Here is a 23,766-nt window from a genome sequence, read left to right on the forward strand (position 1 = left end):
GCCGCGCGAGGGTGGTTTGTTGTTGCGTCGCCCAAACAGCTTAACTTTTGCGCTGAGCTCTGTGACGAATACACGTGCGACCAATAGAAACAGGGCATTCAAACAGGGTATCCATCTTGCCTGCACGGAACCCAGCAGCGAGCTCAGCGCACACCGCGTCCTATGTGAAAGCCGCATAAGCACAACTACTTAAAGGGGACAGAGAATGAAAAAACATTTTTACCTCGTCTTTGTTGAATAATGGTAGTCTACCCGCATTGACGAACATACAAAAATTGCTAGACATGATAAACATCTCAGTCTCATAGAAATTCCTCTTTTAGAAATGTCAGCCAGAAAACGGCCCAATCTGAAAAACTGATGCTTATGACATCACAGGCATCTAACTGCCCCTCCACTTTAAAATAATTGGCTACATTTTTTGAGTGGCAGCAAAGTCAGCCAATCAGTAATGAGATTGCAGGATAAGCCAGTAGGGGGAGCCAAATAGGTTCAAAACCACTTGTTTAAAATCCCCCACCCTAATAGAGCTATCTAAGAGAGGTTTTTAGGAAGCTACTAAGGCATTACAGACCCAAACAAAAAAAATATGTCTACATTTCACATCACAGAACAAGGATAAATACCCCGTTCAATCATTCTATGTCACGTTTAATACTCGTGGTACAATTTATCTAATAAATGTAAAAAAGGATTTGCAAACAACTCTTTTCACATCACTTTTGCTTTTTTACATTACATTTTACATTATCGTTAGCTAACTTTAGGCCTCAGTACGCAAAAACAATCCAGATAAGAAATTTACAAAAATATATATTTACGGCTAAAAATCAGTGATGCGTGGGTCAATGTATAAACAACCTGCCTGCAACTCGGAAACGCAATCTATTGGCATCATTTCAAACGACCCGACCGACTGTGACCGGAATATCATTAAATATATTTTTGGATGACTCGTAACCGCGGATGACCGCAGGCACCCGCTCATTTTGGATCAACCCGTGCGGTTACTGTAAATACGAGTGTACATCAATGGCTACCACTATTTCCTCTCACTGGGGACAGAGGCACATTTGTTTATGACACTAAATCCTATTTTCTGGGTTTTCGTCTAGTCTAGATGACTATTTAGTATTTAGGCTAAACTAAAGAAATCACTCAGTTCTTAAACTGTGGACAACGACAGATAGTGCTTTCTTGGCCTCCACTGAATTGTATCCAAGTGTGTGTGACATCACATGAAAACTATCAATTATGGCGCTTTTCCATTGCATAGTACTCCACGGTTTAGTTTAGTTTGGGTCGGGTCAGCTCACCTCACTTTGGCGTGGTTAGCTTTTCCATCGAGTTTAGTATCACTTCGTAGTGGGAGGGATTATAGGCGTGTCGTTATCTTTACGCTGCCTACTGCTGTGACATCATACACGTGAGAGCGTTGTTGTACATTCATTTATTTCTCAGTCTGCCACAAAATTAAAATTGGCCACCACAAATAGATGTTTGCACATCGCGTTTATAACTACCTCTGTCTCACATGACAGTTTGTTCAAACACCCGACCCGTGGCGTCAGTCGACGGCGCTCCGCTGAGCCTCATTCAAGTTGCATTTAAGCATATATAATGCGGACGTGCACGTCGCGAATGTGCCGCCACAAACTGCAAGTCTGGAAAAAACTGTTATGGTTTCCCGGATTCTCAACCTGCGGATGTTTTTCATCGCTAAAAGGGTGTTTGGAAACTTATAGCAGAACACAGATAACAACATGTTTGCTTGAGACAGCGCAAGCTAGCAGTAAGCTAATGCTAATATTTACATTATAGCGATGACGTGACGATTCTCTCAGACCAATCAGTGATCTACAGTGTTTTCGCGTCACGTTTGGTATCAGCTCGGGTCGCTTGGAACCCCAACCGAGGTGGTACGAAAAAAAGTATCGGGTACTACGTACTGCACCCAATGGAAAAGCTCCCAAAAGTAAGCTGACCCGACCCAAACTAAACTAAACCATGGGGTACTATGCAATGGAAAAGCGCCATTAGATACCATACACTTTATAAATAAATAAAAAAGGCTGTGAGTGTGGCGACTGCAAGAGATAAAATCTGACGTGCAAATATAAGCAAAAAAAATTAAACCCCATATGAATCTCTTTTACTCTAAGGAATTGTGTGCCAACGGTACCCCTTCACATGCCCTGGTGGCAGATAAGCCTTCCCTTTACAATCACACAAGGTGTTACAACGGCATCATGTGTAATCTCACCAGTTGATGGTCGAGACTGGGTGGACCATTGTTTCTTGGGGATTCGGCTCTGCCATCAAGAGTAGAGGGCAGTTGCAGGGGCAGAGAGTGCCGGTTAGAGAGTTCTCGAGAAACGCGGGAATCTCCGGTCGCTGGTGGCTGGGATGGGGCTTTGGGTACGGGCCGCGAGTTCCACTCTGGCATGCTGCGGTTGGGTGGGGCAGGGGGCAGTTTGTCCCGAGAAGAATCTCCAGGTGTGCTTGGGAGAGGACGTCTCGGGAGTCGGTTGTCAGGAACAGCTGGGTGTGGCCGGTCTGGGGGAGGAGGAGGGGGAAGATCCCTTAAAGCTGGAGGGAGGGGCAAAGGCTTGTCTTTGTGAAGAGAGGAAGCCTGGGGAGAGGATTTCGATGTAGAAATGAGACATCAAATCACTGCAGTTTCAACCGTAGAAGTAAATCTCAAATATGAATTTTGTATCAGATTTCTTAAAAATATTTAAAAATACAAAATTATATTCTGCATCAGTCCAAACTCAGACTCAAAGGGCAAAACAGTTCAATGTTTGTGCATTTACCTTGGATGTGGCCCCTGGACTGGAAGCCCCAGGAGAGTTGTTGGGTCTCTGGGGGAGATCCAGGCGGGGAGGTACTGGGGGAACAGTAGACTGGGGGGCGACTGACAGCGGTGAGGGTGGCCTCTCCACCTAAAACAAACAAAAAAAAACATTCAAATACCTGTGTTGATGCTAAATGCACAAACATTTCATATCTTTTACTGTGAACTGGGACACAATGAAATGTCGTCTATCGTAAACGGTATGCGCTGAAGTAAATGTTTTTGTTTCATTTTAAGACATTATTAAACAGGAACACATTTAAAATTATATTTGAGGCAGGTGAGAGCTGAAGGATGCTGCTTGTTTCAAGACCACTGGATCTTTTCTCATCTTTTAAAGATGTTCAAACACCTCTTCAACCTGGTACCCAAAAAACATACTGGTCAACAACAACAAAGAAGATTTAGAGATGTAAAATAAAGCTTTTCTCACTCTAGCACCAACCAGCTTGCTAATCATGAAAGGAGAGTCCTCCAATCGATCATCGTCGTCGTCATCATAACTGGGTGATGGGGCCCCCTCCGCACCAAACGTACCCCTGCAGCCTCCATAGGAGCCTCCGCTGTTGGGATCCTTGGGGTCAAAGGGATCAACGACGATGGGCTCAGTGCCCTTGATTTCACAGCGACAGAACGGGCAGCCCTGGCCTTCAGACTCCTAAATTGAGAGATGAAAACAGTTGCTTACATCCAAATAAATCACACTTGTGTATATATATCCTCAGAAGGTGCTTCAATCTTACCTGCCAGGCTGTGAGACAGGAAGTGCACATGAGATGGCCACACGGCTCGATCTTCACATCCTTGTCGTTCTCTGCGCAGATCTTGCACAGCTGGAAGGTGGAGCCCATCTCGCAGTAAAGCTCATACTGCTCCTGTAGTAGATGAAATGGTTGTCTTAGAGAGAGCACAGATTATACAAGACACAAGATGGTACTGTGAGGAACTTTAAGAAAGTACCTGCGTGACTTTGATATGATCTTGAGGGGAGGGCTCACACAGTCCCGTGAGGTCTGGGTTCTGAGTGCGGCCATCAGGGAAAAGGTAGCTAAACAGGACAAAACGGGTTAATCTTTGAGAAACAAAGTTACAAGTTGGGTGGAGTTATTAGTTATTATTGCTTGATTCTGATTGGCCAGTTCCCACAAATTAGCATGTTTGTGACATTTAAATATCTTAAAACTTAAAATAAACAGGTTTTCCTCGCAGAAGTTTTGTTAAAAATGAGCAAATAAAATATTTCAAATCAATATTTAATGTTCCTTACCTTACACTAAGCCCCTTTAGTGTAATACAAGACCCTTCGCTTGGCGTTGGGTCCCGATCACACTTTTATTCGGGGTTTATTTCTGCAATTACAATCGGCTGCCTATACATTATCCCTTACTTATATTATTACACTACAAAAAATGACTTCGTATTTTTGTCTTGCTTACAGTTGAAATATCTAAAAATTCTTAAATTAACATTTATTTTCTTGATGAGCAAAATGACCTAAAAAAATAAGTCTAGTTTATAAACAAAAATATATAATTTAAGTGAATTTGTGCTTAAAACAAGCAAAAAAAAAACTGCCAATGGGGTGAGAGAAAAAAATCTTAAAATAAGTTTTCATTTTTCTTAAACACTTAATTTAAGAACAAATTTCTCACCCCTTTGGCATATAATTTTGCTTGTTTTAAGCACAAATTTACTAAACAGTTTTTTGTGTCTAGACTTATTTTCTAAGGTCATTTTGCTTATCGAGAAAAAGCATCTTAATTTAAGAATTTTTAGATATTTGTACAGAAAACAAGACTAAAATACTATGTAAGAAAGTCATTTTTACATTGTACACTGCAAAAAATGATTTTCAAGAAAAAAATGTTTTTTCTTATTTTTGTCTTGTTTTCAGTAGAAATGTCTAAAAATTCTTAAATTAAGATGCTTTGGGGTAAGCAAAAAGATCGTGAACATTTTTCTTAAACACTAAATTCAAGAAAAATTTGCAGATTTTTCTTGAAATATCACTTAAATGTGATATTTTTGATCTAAAAACTAGACTTATTTTTTTTAGGTCTTTTTGCTCATCAATTTAAGAATTTTTAGATATTTTTACAGAAAACAAGACAAAAATACTATGATTTTTTTTTGTTGAAAACCATTTTTTGCAGTGTAGTGTATTAAATGTTTGTCTTCTGGGCAATGCATCGCATCTTAACACATTATCTTAAACACATGACGGTCATCTATTAATAAATAGATTCAAATTTAATAAAGATGAAAGCGCTGCATGTTCTTATTTACTTATCTATGCACTAGGCAGATGCTTTATCTCGAGAAACGTATTCAAAGTGGACATGGTGTATTCCCCGTCTCATCGATAAAGACAAATAATGTAGGTAAAAAAAAAAAACCCGTATACACCTTATTGACACAGTGTGGTATTGTGTTTAAAGCTATCCTGTTATTTTAACTTACAATCCTTCCCGAAAGCCATCGATAAGGGCCTGGAAGAGGGGTTTGTTGTGAGGAATGGTCTGTAAGATGTTCCCATCAGCCGTGACGTAACCGATAGCCCACTGGCCGAGCCGTGTACAGCTCAGCCTGAAGATATAGCTGCAAACAAGACAAAAAAACTTGATCATTACAACACACACTCAAGTCAAAACCCAGCAAACATGACGTATACTTAAGGGAGACCAACACTGAGAAATTTTTCTCAATGCATTAGGGGTAGTCATATGATTGCTTTTCTTTGCTTAGAAAGCACTTGTGACATCATGGTAGATTTACAATACATCTATTGATGGGAGGTACCACGCTGTCCTTTGGGCCACTGGGAGGCGGGGCTCATGGGACTGACAGTGAATTGTCCCATGTACCTCCAGTCACTGTTTAAGAGTCATAGACAGGGTTGGTGTCGAAATGCTGATGCTATTAAGGCATGTTTGAATTAAAATCTTGTGATTTGGCAGGTCTAAAAAAATATCAATGTAATGGTTAGAGACATAGTTGCTATGATACTCGAAAACAGTATCATCGAAGACACAATTACCCAAAAATAACCAATGTGTCAGTTTCTTCCGACTTTGCTTCTTGATGAAATCATTACTTAACCAACAAATGCATACATAGATAGGCAGCCTGTGAATTACCTGCCGGGCTTGTGGATAAATTTTTGCAGGCGGGCTTTGACTTCATCATAGGTGAGAAAGGCCATGTACCCCGGATGAGTCACTGCCAGGCTGTTCCAGTTTCTCAACAATGATGACCATGGCTACAACACAAAACAAAAAACATCAAGTAAGAGCTTTTTTTTAAACACCACCCACATTGTGAATTTATGGCATGGCCTGTAATGCACTAAAGATTAAATCTGAAATAAGATACTTTGTCTTGTGAACTAGCCTCTAACACACACTTGGGAAATCAAGAGAAAGAGTTATGTCCGGGAAAGAGTGTGGTGTGGATGCAGTCGAGTCACTGTAAATGCCATTGACACAAGCTAGCCAAATGAACTCACATCCCTAATCATAACAACACTTAACTCTTTCCCTGCCAGCATTTAAAAAAAGTTGTTTTCAGGAAATTCTCCTTTAAATATTCAACATACAATATATCAAATGATAAAACTGACCCCCTGCTTTTAAACAACAACAATAAAAGTTTCATCCCATTTTCACTTTTGTTCTCTTTTATCATGTCTCCAATATGGGTAAGTTTCTTAAAAAAAAAAAAAAAAATTAACAAAAAGATGAGAAAATTGCATTTTTGTAAAGGCTTACACAGAATATTTACTGCTTTTGGATCCGTATATGCTATAGTGTTTTATAAGTTGGGTAGGGGGCACCACCAAATATTATTATATGGGGCATAACCAGAAATATGTATGGACATAAAAACTCGTCTTTGCCAGGAAAGCGTTCTCTCCTAATTGACGAGATAAATCGTCAATGGTGGGGAAAGAGTTAATGTAAGTGTAATGTGGGAACCAAGCATTTCCTTAAAATGTTAAGATGCTCGTGCGAAGCCACACCTAACTGATAAACAAGTGCTGTGACATCGTCTGCCAAATATAAACGATACGTCAACCTTATTTCCTTTCCTGAAGCCTCATCCAATACCACAAGGGCATTGCAAACAAAAGTTAAGCTTACATAGACAAAGAGCTAACACATATTTCATCAACTAAGCAATTGAGAATTATTCACAGTATTATTTCTCAGTACGACACAGAATTCAGAATTAACACGTGCCACAAGTCAAGCACATAAACATTGGCTGAGTTTCTTGCAAGTTGGCTGGTAAATTTATGGAGAACTGCAAAGTAAAATGTTTTAAATCAAATTAAACAAATGTAATCGAATCCAAGTTAACGTAATAGATGCAATTTAAAGGTCAGTGACAAAAACGGTTTGGAAAGATGAGCAATTCGAAAATCTTTTAAAAATCTTGTTTTAAAAGCACGCATCAGGTTTATATCAATGCACATAATGTAATTATGTTGATTTTATGCAATAAAAAATTACATTTGCACCATTTTATGAAAGTTAAGACTGAATGGACCTGAAAATGTAAAATGGTGTAACTGCTAATTGTGCCAAAGAATGAGAAATATTAAATATGTTATTCACCTTGGTGGCATGTAAGCGTAATCATCAAAGAAAACAATCATTTTATTAGTTATTTCTAAATGTTAATTTTAATGCGTGTTTGTAATATTTGTCCTGACATATGCTGAAAACAGCTCTGTTTTCTAAATAATCTTTGACAAATTATGTAAAAATGTACGTCAAAAAAATCATATTACACCGAACTAGATAATTATATTTTATTCAACATTTTTTATGAATATATTTATATTTTTATTTAAAAAAATACTAGTTACACCAACTGACACAGACCGGTTAAACCACATTGACATTTTTGCAATTATCCGCCACACTGAATAAATGATTCATTCAATTTACTTAATAAGGTAAGTGGTTGCAATCAATTTATTTAAGCTACATTTAAACAAGTTTTTTTATTTTATTTTACTAACTTTTTTTGTATAAACGTAGCTTAAATAAATTGATTGCAACCACTTACCTTAAAAAATTGAGTAATTTGAATTAATTACTTTTTAGTGGAAATATTCTTTCAAAATTAAATAAAACCAGAAATTTTACACTTGGTCCTCAAAAAAAAAGAATGTATGCAAGAGCTCTGCAAATGTATTTGGAAATTTTAACCCTTTTACATTTAATTGAACCATACGGACACAAAGTGGAAACTTTTAAGCAGAAGTTAATCTACAATACTCAAGTTTCCTTGTAATAAAGGTAGGTGTGATAAAGTAAATTTTGGACTTGGAAACGACACTGAAAGCATTCAGTAGGCTTGAAGCTCTGCATAATGAGAAAACAGCGACTGCATAAACCCACTCATGTGTTCATGGCACATGCTTCTCAAGACTGGCACTTCCTCTAAATGACAAACTTGCAAACGCTTCTAAGAATTTGACTTGTTCCGTTTTTTAAAGAAAAACCTTAGACTGAGTACATAGAGACCCCAGTGACAGCTGGCATGTGACTTGCAGGTACAAAGTTCTCCACCAAAAGATGCCAAGGCAGAAGTACACTTCCTGGCACATGAAAACAGGATGAGTGTGCATTTTAGCATTGATAGCTCTGATGAAAGTTGTCAAAATTGTCTGGGTAGACAAATGTTGAACAAAACTAGATCATTTCCATTACATGTCCATTCACAGTGGAAGCATGTGATGCAGTATGACACCCCGTTTCTATTTTTATTAAGGTGCAGAGCTGCTTCAAATGATCTTCCCTATTTACTCATAATGAAATGGTTTTATTTATAAATATGATATGCGAGATCTCTTCCTGTAGTAAATCATTTTACCGGTTAAAAACTCATCTTTGAGCATCATAATAGCATATATAAAGTTTTACCCGTTACCGTAATGTCTTCATGCTTTAACGGGCTTGTATGTAACTGTACACCCTTACCTCAATTAGAATCAATTGCACAGCTCTGCCATTTCAAACACATAACTGCTAAGTTTAGTTTCACACAATGCATACGTTAACTGCGCGTTTGCAGCACTAATCATTTAGCGCTAATCTTAACAGGTTAAAGTACTCAGCCTGCATGTGTGAGCAGCACAGACTCTATAAAGCATCCATACATAAGCTGTGTTTATATGTTTGGTTACATTTTTGTGATGTTAGAGACCAAGGTGATTTTAAACCGCGGGAATGAGACGGCCTCCAATTTTATGGAGAAACTACTCTGCAATTGTGCTGAACGAAGAATGATTTGTCTTAAAGCATATAAAAACACCACATAGACATATAAACAACAATAAAAAATACCCACAGTGGGACTTTAAATAATATCTAAACCAATATTAAGTGCTAAATAGTTATATTTTAAGACTAAAAAGACTAGTGTGCAGCTTTTGGTCTTGCAAAATGATATCTAACACCCCAACAGTGGGCTGTATTAACACATTTTTAAACACATTTGGCTACGAATCAACTGAAACTAGCGTCAAATAGCCTCAGATGATTAAATATGGGTCACCCAACAACATGAAGATTGACAAGCTCTTCCCTCTCCAATGACACATTATCTTCATGAAAGATCTTCAGTATTTACTATCGGAACCAGAGATACACGATCGTGGATGTGTACACTGAGCAAACACATAAAACAAAACCGGTTCTCATATTGAATTATTCAATGAGCGCAATCTCACAAAGGTCTGCTCATAGTGAAAGAGCTAAAGCTGCTAAAAGCACGGGGGTGGAAAAATGACCGTAACTGACTCTCCAGCGGGGTAGGCCCATTTATATGCCGATGAGAAGCGTGACCTTGCTGCGCGTAGCTTTGTGAAAAAGCTTTTGCGGTCTCTCTGTAAACAGCCTGTCTATTTCTGGCTGCTTGTGCGAATTAATGAATGAATGAAGCAACGGTACGGCTCAACACAAGCACGGCCCTGAAGGCATAACAGCGGATCTACGGCTGCTCTTAAGTGCCCTATAGACCAGCATGCTACATGAATTGTGGCTCTCTGTCCATTTTAGCTCGATTATTATATATATCAAAGGCAGCATTTGATTATGGGGTAAATTAGCCATGAAAAATTATCCTGACCCCTTTCCCGAATTAGCTCTGATGTAAAGTATGGAAGGGAAAGGGAAGCTAATTACAGGATAAATGTGATTATGGCCTGTTGACGAGAGAGAGAGAGAGAGAGAGAGAGAGAGAGAGAGAGAGAGAGAGAGAGAGAGAGAGAGAGAGAGAGAGAGAGAGAGAGAGAGAGAGAGAGAGAGAGAGAGAGAGAGAGAGAGAGAGAGAGAGAGAGAGAGAGAGAGAGAGAGAGAGGAGAGAGAGAGAGAGAGGAGAGAGAGAGAGAGGAGAGAGAGACTGACTGTATAGTATAGTACAGTACTTAGAATAATAGACAACACTTTGATGCCAAGTCCAAATCCATATTACAGATCCACTACATTGAAAATCATTTAAACAAAAATGTCCTGCAATTCCTTTTATTTAAGATTTAGTGGGATTGGCACAATGATGCTAGAATGGTTTTGGAAGTGTAGCTTTCTAATGTTGGCTGAGCTTTCTGGGTAGTTTCTACCATGATGTCATTGCCATGTGGTCTAGGGTGTTCTGGGTAGATGCTTGCTCGCCAAAGACAAGCACCTATGCCCAAATCTCATAGTTTGGTTAACATTTTTTCCATTTTATTGTCACGCAGCTGCAAAATCAAATTCGATGTGAAAACAAACAGCAACATTTTCATAACAACTGGTGTGTAACCAGTTACGTTTAGTATTCAAACTAACCTGGAAACCAAATCTAAAGTGATGTATACCTTAAAGCACCAGCGATTATGTGATGGAAATACAAAGTGTGCTTGCCCAGACGGGTATAAATATAGTAACCCCAAACATTTCTATCGTGCATGGCTGCAATAAATAAAGCTATAGGAAAAGCACCTCATAGGTCACCACTTGTTTTTAAATAGGTCAGAGACATCACACTTCTAAAGCTGAGGCACTTACAAATCTTCATTCGTCCCCTACACTCAGGAAACCGTCTGCTCGCGGGAGTGCGGACAAGCCCTGTTTGAGCTACAAAAGGTGATAAGAGGCCTCCAGTCAAGCTGGCCTTCAGCCATGAGAACTCGAGGCTCAGCATCGACACACGCATACAAACTGCGCCTCCGTACCCACAGCACACGTCCACACAACAATAGCCATTGTCAGACCTTCCCCACGGCTGAACACAGAGACAATGGAGCTAGTCTTTGCTCGGAGGAAGCGAGGGGTTTGGAAACTGCACCTGGAAAAGCCTGGTGAAGATGTCGAACTCGAAGACGGAGATGTAGTCGTTGCAGGTGAGGTCAATAGTGGATTTGAGAGCCATGGCCTCCAGGCCTGAGCTGATGGGGTGGAATTCATGCAGGGCTTGCCGGAACACCTTCCAAGGCACAATGGTCCTAAAATTCAAGCACAGGGTTACTTTATCTTTCTAAATCCTTGCCAAAGTCTATCTTTAACAGTTTCCCCGGTGTTAACCTGTTACGTGACAAATAGTAAATGAAATGTCTTACTTGTCCCCGAACGATCTTCTCCAGAACTCTGCAGCATCTGCTTTTGTGATTCTGAAGTTATCTCCTTGAAAAAGCCCATTGGGAAAGATAGCTTTGAGCTCTGCAAGCATGTGACTGAATATCAGCGACAATTTTGTCAAGTTCCGTCTGAAAGAGAAGAAAGCAACGGTTTTAGTTTCATGCACAAGTTTAATAAACACGAAAAACTTCTGAAAATGACCTACTTAATTTCATATTAAAGCGATAAGTTTTTATGTCATCAAATATGTTTTAATCATGAATCAAGATCTTTCTTTTTATCTGTATTTGGTACTAGAGCTGGAAAAAATATAACTTCTCAGATTTTAATCTTCAAAAAAACCCACATAATATTGATTCCACACGTACACAGGTTTTTGATTTTTCCTTTAAAAAAAATTGTCCACATGAACAAGTAAAAACTTGTATGATGCGCTGTCTAGAGCATGCCAAACCAGCAAAGGCCAAAAACTCCTAGTTTCTAAAAATCTTCACCCTAGAAGGTGTTTTCGAATAAGTTTGGTTTCAGTCACCGGATACTGCGTTTGCATGTGGACGAACTGTTAAATTAAACGGCAAACATGAACGATGCTTTGGGCTGTTGACAGAACGGTCACATGGCTTATCTGGCCAGTGCGGCATCGCAAACATTTTTATTATTTGCCCATGTTTAATTTAAATATTCAAGCAAAGAAGGTGGGAAACAGTTATGTGAATGTGCTACTCACAAGCGGTTTCAGAAATCTTGTTTGTGCACATTCAAAGTGTGTGCCTGGAAAGCCGCATCTTAAAGACAGCACACAAATACTAGGGTGATTCTCACGAAACCATTGAAACACCATGGCACTAATGATTTTAGCTATAAAATGTGTAATATAGTAATATTAAAAAGCATCAGAATTAACACAATACTGTGTTCTACCTTGCACAATGTGTGATTTCAACATAAGTATTTATAATTTGTCAATTTTATATCTCATTTTCTGCTGAAATTCTCATTATCGCAATGTGTCCGGCTGTGTTTGAACATGCGTTATGTTGTAATTTAATCAAATTAACACAAAAATATTTAGAAAAAAAAAAATAAATGGATGTTTTGCTAGACTACTTTAGATGACAGAAAAATATTTACTGAATATTCATGTATAATAATAATGAAGAAAAATTAGGAAAATGATGTGTCCATGCCTGATGTTCTCATCCTCCGCAACACTTTTTGAGAACAGTTTAAGCACACATACAGAATTTTAATAAAGTTTGATTTTGAGTGACCAAGCACATGGACCAGTTACTTCAAGATGGCTACCAGGTAAGATCATTTTTTACAGTTAATTTGAAATATTGTCTTGTCAGAATGCTTACACGACATTTTGATTATCATTACCGCAACAGATGCTTATTAAATGTTAATTTAATTAATAGAAGCATAATACTTTGATTTTAAATGCATGTGCAGAATCTCCAAATTATGTTCTTTCAGGTTTGTCATGTCATTTTGAAAATATGTCAGTGTTGATGTTTTCTGACTGTTGCGGTAATGAGATTTTTTAGGACTAATTTTTTAAATTATGTTACAAAAAGTGTTAAATGATATAAGTAAAAGTGTTTAAATTAATGTTCCCATTTACTCCAGACTTTGTTTTTCAATGTCTGCTGGGAAAAAAAGTAAAGTTAAGCAATTTTTACATTTTCATGTTTGACAATGTTTTCTTGCGCTTGAACGGACATATTTACCCCAAATTTTATTTTAAAATGTAGCAATTGACTAATGTAACTTAGTCAGTTGTGTGAATGTGCTTAATTCAGAAAGAAAACGCATGTTTTACAGTATCCGATCCGTGCATAACACGTAGGTCTTAAAGTGACAGCAGATCAAAAACATTCCTAAACAGGCCCGGGTAAATGTGGGGGGGGGCAGAGTGGGCCTGGCCTACCCTATTAGAGGGGCTGTTTACACTTGGTATTAAGATGTGTTTTCATCGATCGGATCACAAGTGGACGAGAGAGACACACATCACGTTTACACCTGGTATTTAAATCCGTCTCATTTGTCCACTTTCGACCGCTTCTGCCCTAAATACTGTGAGGGGGTGGTCTGTGAGATGGTGGGCGAGTCTCTCCGCTTTCATTTAAACGAAAGCGGGAGTAATGATGAGTTTATATATGCACGCAAACTAATGTTATGTCGAAGTCTGCTGCTTGTGTTGAAAGTAAACATGCTGCACAGTGTTTTGTACATGTATGTGTTAGAGCTTTCTCTGAATTTTCAGCACAATTGATGAAATAGGATCGCACAACTTTCACACGCTTGCAAAATGAAACTGCAGAGATCAGCTCCTTTAGTTTTATCAATGAAAGGCTAAAAATAGCACGGTTAACCGTGTGTTCGCGGCAGAAGTCAGAAAAGACGTAAAACATTGTGTTTAGTACCTCAGATTAGATAAATGGGCGGAGAGAAGGCAGTCTTGTGTGGCTGTTTGAACATATTCAACCACATGTGCGTTTACACTACAAAAGCAATCCGATCGAAAGTGTATTCGACTACCTCTAAATGTGGTTGAAAGTGGTCGAAAATGGATGAGCTCAAAACGTTTTGAACATCGTTTACACCTGGCATTAACGTCGTTCACTTGTGATCCGATCGATGAAAACGCATGTTAATCCCAAGTGTAAACAGCCTCAAAGGCTTGGCCCACCCTGGCCCCACAACACATAACAGGCAATCTTTTGGCAAAAATCTGTAATGTTATACTATATTACCACACGTGAGAATAATTCTTAAGAAAAACAGCATTTCAGATAAAATTAACATTTTTAGTTTGTTTTAGTTGATGTAAATAATTATTTTAAACGAACTGCACAAACACAGCAATAACAAAGAACCCTAATAATTGTCCTAAATATATGATATTTACACTATAGACATGTGAGATTAAATCATTAAAGAACCCCACCACCAATCCGACCGGCCCACCTGGAATATCACTTGGCCCACCTTTCATCTCATATGAAATCTCACATTCTCACATGTCACATCTCATAGTTGTTCCTAAATGTATAATTTTAATAAAATATTGCTAAGTAATCGATATTGGATTGAACTGAAAAAGAATCGAAAAAAGAACCGAATTGGCTGCAATACATGAGAAATAACAAATTACAAAGACAAAAAGTCAATAAATAAGTAGTTATAAAATTAACAGTATAATAATGTAGTACCGACTTGTTACAGCATGAGCACAATAGTGTAGTGTTGAAACTGGTAATGCTTATCATACTTATACATTATGTAATTGTGTGTGTATATGTATATATATAAACATTGTGTACTGAATATGTTTTCAATAAGACTCCAATCAAGAGCATGGTAATTTAGATTAAAAATAAAACCAAAAGCAGTGCTATTTCGCAAAAAAAACAAAAAACTTTCTGTGCATATTTGGAATGGACTTTTGGTAAGGCAAAGGGCTGATCAGTGGGCCTTTTTTAGGGAGCATTTCACCAAGAACTGAGGTGGACGTTCTCAACGCCTGCTGCATTTTTCAGATTTCACCGAGCTCGGCTACTTGAGCCCAAGGCAGACATGCAAAGAGGGCCACGCTACTCGACAGGGGGAGGAAGTGCAAAGAAAGCCATGATTTAGACGGCAGCACAGTGGGGGATTGTACAGGCGCTCCAGCCTAAGGAATTGACATGCATAAGAGAGAGTCTGAGCGTGGCAGCATGCAGCTGCCTGCAAAAACTAAATCCACTCTATAAGTGAGGGTGAGAGAGAGGGTGTTCGAATGCATCTTAAAAGATTAAAAAAAAGGTGACAGTGGTGTGTTATTTATAGGAACAGAGAGTACACAAAAGGGCCCGAAGAAAAAAGGCCAAAAAGAAAATACTGACTTTGTATGCAAAACGTGGATGTTTTAGTTGCTTTTTAAAACAACATCTTTCAGTGTAAGCATTGCAATATGACGTTTGGTGTAAAAAGGAAAGTGCTTTGAATTAATTAATAAACAAACGCGTCCATATTGAACTAATGAAGCATTCAGACACATCAATTTCTAATACATGACTCACTTTTAAATTGTAAGCCTGAAACCAGTTTTCCTACCTTCATATAAAAAAAGCTTCCTGCGCAGACTTTGTAACCTAGCGCAGCTGCTGGGCAAGTCAAACCAAGCCAAAGTAGTAAACAAGCAATGGCTCTCTTTGTGAAAAGCTTTATGGGTCGGCACTGGAGAAAACTCAGACTCAGCTGTGCTACATTTCGCTCCACTTATCCGGCTCACGCTGTACTCCAAATCTCCCTCAAGGACCTCTAAAACAAGTCCACCTGAAACATCACTGTCCTTACAGCCTGAATTTAAACAATTCATTAAACAGAACAGTTGTTGTTCTTGTGTCAAAAGTGTGCCAACGTGCCTTCTGTGGAACCAGTTGTGCCACACTTCCTCAGACCAGAGTAACACTTTAAAGGAGCCAAGCTCGGTCATTTGCATTGTGAGGGAACAGGCCTTCGGTACAATGCAGATTTTACTTTTAAGCAAACTGGCACAGAGCAACATACTCGCAGTTTGAAGCGTGACTGAATGTGGACCCCCGTACATGCTCCGCTCTGTATGTTTATATAGATTTAAACCATAGAGGAGAGGCTTTAGGTAGGAGATTCAAACTAAGTAAGGCACAGACGTACAAAAAGCCCAGGCTCATGTGGCCAGCCTCGCTCCATCACTCACTAAAGCTGTTGGGCTCATGGAGGACGGCATTTGAAAGCTCTGCTTCAGAATAATACGTGAAGCCCTTATACTCTCAACCATTTATTTTAAATAGCACTATATTACTACCCACGGATGCCTTTGATGGAGATAAATCCTCATCAGATAAAGAGAGAACATGTCATGCATTTGAATATGTAGAACTTCCTGCTACATAAAAAGAAAATGCTGGATCAACTTAAAAAATATGGTAAAAATAAGTTTTATAAAATTTCTCACTTTAATAGAAAACTTTAAGTTGAGAATGCTAAAATATTAGGGGTGTAAGAAAATAACAATATATGCAAGCATTGTGATATTTTGCCTGGCAATATATCATCGACACAAACAAAAACAATCAAAATCATAAAAGATTCATTGCAGTTGTTTCGTTTGGAGTTTACATCCCAGCCACTAGATTGCATTATTCTTATTTATGAACTTAACAGGAAGTACTTGCATAGGGGCGTGCCACACATTATTTCGCTAGGGTTTCAATATGGTTGTGTAAAAATATCCCAACATATTTCGGGTGTTACCATACCAAGTAAGTTTTTAAAAATAGCAGCTGTTACTTTTTATAGTGTAATATACAAAAGCTAGTAGGATGTCATATTCATGCATATTTATACGAGTTTTATAGTTAATTATAGTGATGTAGATTATTGTAATTTCATGCATTCTAGTTCAATTGCTGCAGCCATGACTATTAAGCTCATAAAACTGTCATGTATAAGCTAAGTGCAATTTGCATGTACAAAAAAGAAAAAACGAAAATTAATAAACATCTCTTGGCAAGAAATGTTTTTGCATGTTTTAATGAGAAGCTATTTATACATGTTTTAAAGAGATTTCATGAGAACCAGAAAAAATTGTGACACATTTTATATGGGTTCCAAAAAGTTGTGCCTATGTGTTTAACAAACACAAAATAATGCATAACAGCTAAATGTACAATATCTGGAAATAGCCCGTTTCATTTAGCCCATAAAGTCAACTTTATTACTGCCTGTGCCTGCATTTAAAGTCCCCCTCTTTTTCTTTCCACCTCAGCCGGCCGGTCGGCCACTCCTTGCTGTTACTGTGGTTATGGGCCAAGCCCTTATTTGATACTGTGCTTTTGTGAGCCCTCCTCCTCTTTTGGCCTGACCTTTGACCTGCAGCTGGCTGCTTCCTTCCGGTTTCCTGTTTTCCGTGATAAAGAGTTCAGCCAACTGTAGAATGCAAGAGCGATATGCGTGTGCCCAGGACTGATTATCAAGAGCCTATAGTTCACACCTTAGAGTCTTCCTGCTGGGACTCAATTTTACAAAAAACAAAAGCCGGTTTGCACTTAGGGGTGTGCAAGATTTATCGTTGGGGATAATATCGCTGTTGGCGTTTTAAAGTCGCCATGAAACAGAAGTAGCAATTGTCTAATTTTCCCAGTGGCGACGTATATCCGAGTGAAATGGCTCCTGAAATGAAATAAAGATATGGCTTGACTTGAATTCATCCAATGATAAATTATTGGATCGTTTGAAGTGAGGTCATGTTGCTATTTGCTGCAATCTTTTCCTGGACTCCACCCACCTGCCATACCATATGACCAGAAGTAAAGAGAGATCATTTCGAGAAGGGGAGGATTTTTGAGTTTTTGATAAAAAATTATGAGGGCGCATAAATTTTTTTTAAATTATAAAGCTCAAAGATAAGTAAATTGTAAAAAATACCACAATATTCCAAAACAAATGACAGACTTTAAAAATGTGCAAAATTATATTATGGAGTACATCACTTGCTTTTCAAAAACCAGCCTTTAGTGCCCACAAATTACATTTGCATACTTTCAGAGTGTGATGTAACAGCACATTTGATTGCGTGTATGGCTTGTAAAAAATCTACGTCAAATTAATTTTTAATACTTTAGCCGATTGCGCTCTTTACAATTTCTATGTTGTGAGCGGAGGATGTGCACAAGTAGGCCGCGCTTTTTGTCATGTTGTGTCACGAGCATAGACTGTACAAAAATATGGACGTAGTGTCCGTGACGTCACCCATAGGTTTATGAAGAGCATTTTTGAAGCTTACAGTAGGTGTGTCTGCCATAACCATCTTGGCCGTGCGTCACCCCGCATCACTCGCGAATAACCGAAAATGGGTAAAGAGGCGGAACATGGGTGAAGCTGAGGAGGCTTGTGGCTGAAACAACACCCCATAGCTCGATTCTAGTGACGGCAGTGGCAATTCACCCATCACTCAAGTGGCCACGCCCTTAATTATGCAGAACTTTAAGGCTTAATATAATTTAAATGGATGAGTTACAAAAAAATTCACCCCTTCACAGTTGTCACGAAGAGCAAAATTAGCAATATAGACCAAAAAGACTTTTTGTACCAGGCTGTAAAAATTTTTTCCTACTGTAAAGTTGGAAATTGGAATATGGGGGTCTATGGGAATTGACTTAATTTTGGCGCCAGCCTCTAGTGGCCAGTCGATGAATTGCAGTTTAAGTCACTTCCGTATTGGGTTCATCAGAGAGATCGGAAGGTTGCCAAATATTTTCAAATGGACTAGAAGATCACCAATATGAACCGTGAACAAAAATGTTTTAAAAACAGTGTGATATGGCTAAAGAGGAACTCGCTACATTACAGCAATACGCCATTATGTAAAACTGTGCATCACTTCTTATTCGGTGTTTGATGGAAGTTTGAATTTTCTGACTTCCTATATTACGATGTTATTTTTGCTTCATGCACGCTGCCATTTAGTACAATTTACTTGAATGTTTCCATTTCAAATTATGAAAACCTTTCTGTTTGGTTAATGAACACCAAAATTAAACCTCAATCATATATTAGTATTTTGTAGGAGGGAGCTAAAACCATATAAGACTTTCACAAACACATTTTTAAAGGAACCAAAATATTGTTGTTATCAGCAAAATCCAGATATGATTTTTTTATATCGCACTAGTTAACTCTGTATTACACTAGAGAAGGAACTATTTCAACAGCCTCCTTACGGTTCACACTTCCCTGTAACATTTCCCCAAATATCAGACCTTTGTGCGGCTCAGGAAATGACTTTATCGGCGACTGGTCACTATTTTCGTCCAAACAGCGTTTTCGTTTTTTTGCGTTTCCACATTATGGATTGTGGGTTTCCTTTACAAAGACTTCACAAATTGAACTGTGGATCTGACTCCACACCGGATCTTGATCAGGAAACAGCAATGACAGCAGAGCAAATAAACATACAAACATGGTGCCCACAAAGCAACTACTCACATTTATTTCACACTGAACTGATGTTGTAACGTCCACTCTTATACTGGTGTAACATCCAGTGAGCGATCTGTGTTCAATTAATTGTCAATCAATCGATAGCCAATAAAAACAAGCTAAAATAAGCAGATGCCAAGATGAACGGATTGCATTTGGCATGGAGACTAGATTAAATACACGTTTATTTAAAAAACTGACTTGGCCACGTTTACTTTGTGCAATGAATTATTGGCTGCAGAGAGCTAAAAAAAAATTTAAGAGACATTTAGAAAGCAAATTTGTCAATTTTCCTATTCTGCCTATGTCACGTTAAATGTCATGTTTGCATGCTGCTGTGCTTATGCAGCTCATGGTAATAAAAGTTTTTCTTATGTTGTAAGAACCGTGACTGTAAAATAGCCAGACACATAGTTTTGTGCTATGCAAGGAAGTAGAGAAAAGTATGTTGCAAAAGAGAGCTGTCCAGTTAGTACGCTTCTGCCAGTGTGGTCAGTAAGCCAAAAATAAACATTATGACCCACAGCAAGCACGAGTTGCTTTCGGACACACTGAACTGAACCGGGCTCAGCTCTGCGTGGAGCGAAATGCAGGATGGTGAGATGCAGGATGTAGTAACACGAGCTGCAATACAATCCTCTGATGTGTTAACAGTCTTTCCATCCCAAGAGCTCCTTGTGTGCTGAAACTCATGAAATGGTCAGATCTATCCATATGACGGAAGTTCAAACTTGATTACTGCTTTGTGCATCACACTGAATCATGGTTTGCTCAGCTCAATTGATTTCAGACTTGCTTGTTTTCCTGCCATCCCCATGAGAACAATATAACTCACTAAACAATGAATGATTAATACAAAGCAGGCTTAATTGAATCACGCTACTGGGTCTCACAGATGCGAGTGTTATACCCAGGGGAATTTCGATACTTCCTGCTTAAAATACAAGCAACTATCAAACAAATCTGCTTCTATAAAATTGCTTGTTTGATAGCATCTGAGAGCAAAAGTACTATTTAGAGCAATGAATCAGCAATTAGAAAATGAGCTTTTTTCACATATAAGTCGACACCCACTTAATATTTTTTCTTCACCACAATTAAATAAAAAAGGTTTTTAAAGACTTTAAAGCAATTTAGTGACAATACAATAAAGACCTGTGAAAACCAATATCTAAACGCATGTACATCTACAGCAAACTTTATTGTGCAGTACAGTGCTGAGACTAATTTGAAGGCTATCATCTAAAAAAAATCAATAAAAAAAACCCTGAAACGGTCACAAGGTAGGGATAAAGTATTTTTTTAGGCCAACATGGAAGTTAGCGGGACACTGGTTCCCTCCCAAAAAGCCCATTCATTTTTCCCTTATACTTTTGGATTATTGCATAAAATAAGCTCTGTGTTTAACAAAAGTTAAAGACACCTACATGATTTGTCCAACAAGTTATTCTTCACAGATGAATACAAATTGTATGAATTTTGAGTTGTGAATGTGTTTACTAGAAATATACAAAGACAAATTTTGATTTCAAAATTCATTAAAGTTGTGTTCATCTGTGAAGATTAAACACAGAGTTTATTTTCTGTGGTAGTGTCCCGCCTAGTTCGGGTTAGCCTACAAAAATATGTCATCCCTGCATTACTCCATTCAAAGGAAAAAGTGATTGTCATTACTTTATCACATTTATAATTAGGTGTGTAAATCGGACAGTTCATGATTCAATACAAAATCGTTTCTGTAATTTTTGCGGACACATAAAAAACTTTATTCACTTCACTTCATTAACGATTCAATCCGATTTGATTATTTTATTGAATATTGATATTTTTATATTACGTGCCTAGTAAAGCAGTTACATTTTTACTTACAAATGCAACCAAAATATATAACATTAACATTGTATTAAACTCTTTGAAAATGGCGCAATCTACGTCCCAATTAGAACATTTACAACAACAAACTAACAAAAATACACACATACAAAAAAGAAAAACGAATAATGAGGGGCAATATGTCACATAAAATCAAGCTTATAATGGCAACAAAGTCTAAGTTTTTCAGTATTTTGTACTAAAATGTGCAATAGTGACAATCACTGAGGTAGTTTTAGAAAAAATTGAATTCAATTGAAAAATAAATAAATATAAAAAATAAAGCTGTTAAACGTAAGCATTTGATCTGTTACACAACAGTCAAACAAGTGCTGCAGTGGTCTCTTCTCTTCTGAGAGATTTTTTGTAAAAAACGTATCAATATGTTCAGAATAGAGGACACATTGGTTTTGCATGAACAATATCACCTACAGTGTTAAACACGTGCTCGTCTTTTGTCTCTTTTGCAATGTTTTCGCTACTAAAACCACTTTGTTTCTGCATCACATTCACTTGCTGATGCTAGCAGATGAGAATAAACAAAAATTTGCGCTTTGGCAGAAATGCGTAGATGGACGTTATGTCAAGGAATGAGGACGTGAAGTGTGAAAATAAAGGTACAGCAAAAAAAAATTTTTTTTACGAGTGGCATCGATGCATTGGATCGTTAGAAATAAAACGAATTGATCCATATCGATGTATTGTTACACCCCTATTTATTATTTACCTGTACAAACTCTGCAAAGAAAAAAATGCTCCATAAATACATACATACCAGGGGTGGGAAAATATTAATATGGTACGAGAATTGATACGCTGGTTTCGAAAATCAAAACATATATATACATATATACATATATACATATATATATATTACATTTAGATACATGTTTATGTGTCGCACGGTTTAATGCATGCGTAATATAGCCTAGTGCCCATATGTTACCTAAAACCTTGTATACTTTTGTCTGGCTCAACAGCGCGAGCCTCCATTTGGGGAGGGGTTTATACTCGACTAGGGATGCACCGATACCGATACTGGTATCGGCCTCGATACCACATTTTCTAAAGTACTCGTACTCGTTAAAAGTCCCCCGATACCAGGGATCGATACCACGGTCTGAGAAATGTCTATGTTTGAGCGGCGTATAAGGGGTTAATGCCTCTTGTGTTGCCCGAAAAGGCAGAGTTTACAACAAACTGGAAAACTAGTCCCTTGTTTTTTTGTTAAATTATATGACTAAAGCTGTTACCTGTAAATTAAAATCATGCTTTTATTAAGTACTCGGTATCGGTATCGGCAAGTACTGAAATGCAAGTACTCGTACTCGTATTCCAAAAAAGTGGTATCGGTGCATCCCTATACTCGACGCACAGACTGATAAGTCATCATGCTCGGCAAGTTTCGCCTGGAATTTACAAAATATGTTATGTCCACTCTGCGTTGACGTAATTTTTGCCGCATGCACCCTCCCGCGGATGCGTCGATTATAAACAAGGCAAGTTACACTGAGGTTAGCAGTTTGATAAATGCAAGTTAATTCAGTTTAATCTTTGTGTGCTTCAAGTTCAATATTTGTGTGCTAAAAAGGCACACAAGTTCCTGTAGAGATGGAAATCATATATAGCATATGCTGATGTAAATTTCTGGAGTGTTAATGATTAAAAGAAAAAACAACAACAACCACCGTACAGAACCGAAAACCGTGACCCTAAAACCGAGATACGAACTGAACAGTGGTCTTATATTAAAGTTTAATGAAGCATAATGCCATGTGCAACAAATGCATATAGAGATAACTTTATTTGTTATCAAATAATTTTTCTGTAATGAAGATATTACAGGGAAAAAGTAAATAATTGCATTCATTGAGACAAGGTGTGTGTGACCCTAACTTTTTTGCTTGCACCTTTTTGAATTTTCAGTCAGGGGATACAGTGCTCTTAGTAAAAAAGGTAGTCTGGACAAAAGTTTCACTTAAAGGCACACAAGGCAAGTCTGAGTATTATTTCTCTACTAGCTCCCCCTAGTGTCTGGGAGTAAATGCGTTCTATATCTAAGACTATACGAGACTGAAGGACACCGGGTCGGATACAGCGAACTTGCAAGTGGGGTATTCTTCCTACAGACGGTAGGGGCGGGCGAGAGAGTCTTCATTCGTCATGTAATGAGTCATTTAACCATATACCGACTTACGAAGATGATTTATTAACATAAAAATGCTGCCTTGTGTCCCTTTAATCTTTTCCTGGACATTTTGTTTTTTGAAGTTTGCCAAATATTGTTATGTATCAGCATAGGATATGCAAGCAATACATTGATTATCAGAAAATTGGCGTAACGTGCTACTATCGTTACCGTGAGCCATGCAACATGTATCGAATCGTATCGTGAGGTAC

At 38.0% G+C, this 23,766-nt stretch overlaps 1 protein-coding gene across 1 annotated transcript in view; it reads right to left on the bottom strand.

Moving 5' to 3' along the window:
* cbl (Cbl proto-oncogene, E3 ubiquitin protein ligase) overlaps positions 1-23,766 on the bottom strand; it is a 40,615-nt gene that overhangs the window by 8,743 nt on the left and 8,106 nt on the right. Inside the window, exons 3-11 of the mRNA XM_065281197.1 lie at positions 11,466-11,612; positions 11,195-11,351; positions 5,995-6,116; positions 5,318-5,455; positions 3,818-3,905; positions 3,601-3,732; positions 3,291-3,515; positions 2,817-2,945; positions 2,264-2,632 (exon numbers count right to left, since the gene is read on the bottom strand). Of these exons, the coding sequence (XP_065137269.1) occupies positions 2,264-2,632; positions 2,817-2,945; positions 3,291-3,515; positions 3,601-3,732; positions 3,818-3,905; positions 5,318-5,455; positions 5,995-6,116; positions 11,195-11,351; positions 11,466-11,612 (1,507 nt within the window). The remainder of the gene's footprint in view (positions 1-2,263; positions 2,633-2,816; positions 2,946-3,290; positions 3,516-3,600; positions 3,733-3,817; positions 3,906-5,317; positions 5,456-5,994; positions 6,117-11,194; positions 11,352-11,465; positions 11,613-23,766) is intronic.

Source organism: Paramisgurnus dabryanus, chromosome 8 (assembly GCF_030506205.2).
Source record: "Paramisgurnus dabryanus chromosome 8, PD_genome_1.1, whole genome shotgun sequence".
In the NCBI taxonomy this organism is placed as follows: Eukaryota; Metazoa; Chordata; class Actinopteri; order Cypriniformes; family Cobitidae; genus Paramisgurnus; species Paramisgurnus dabryanus.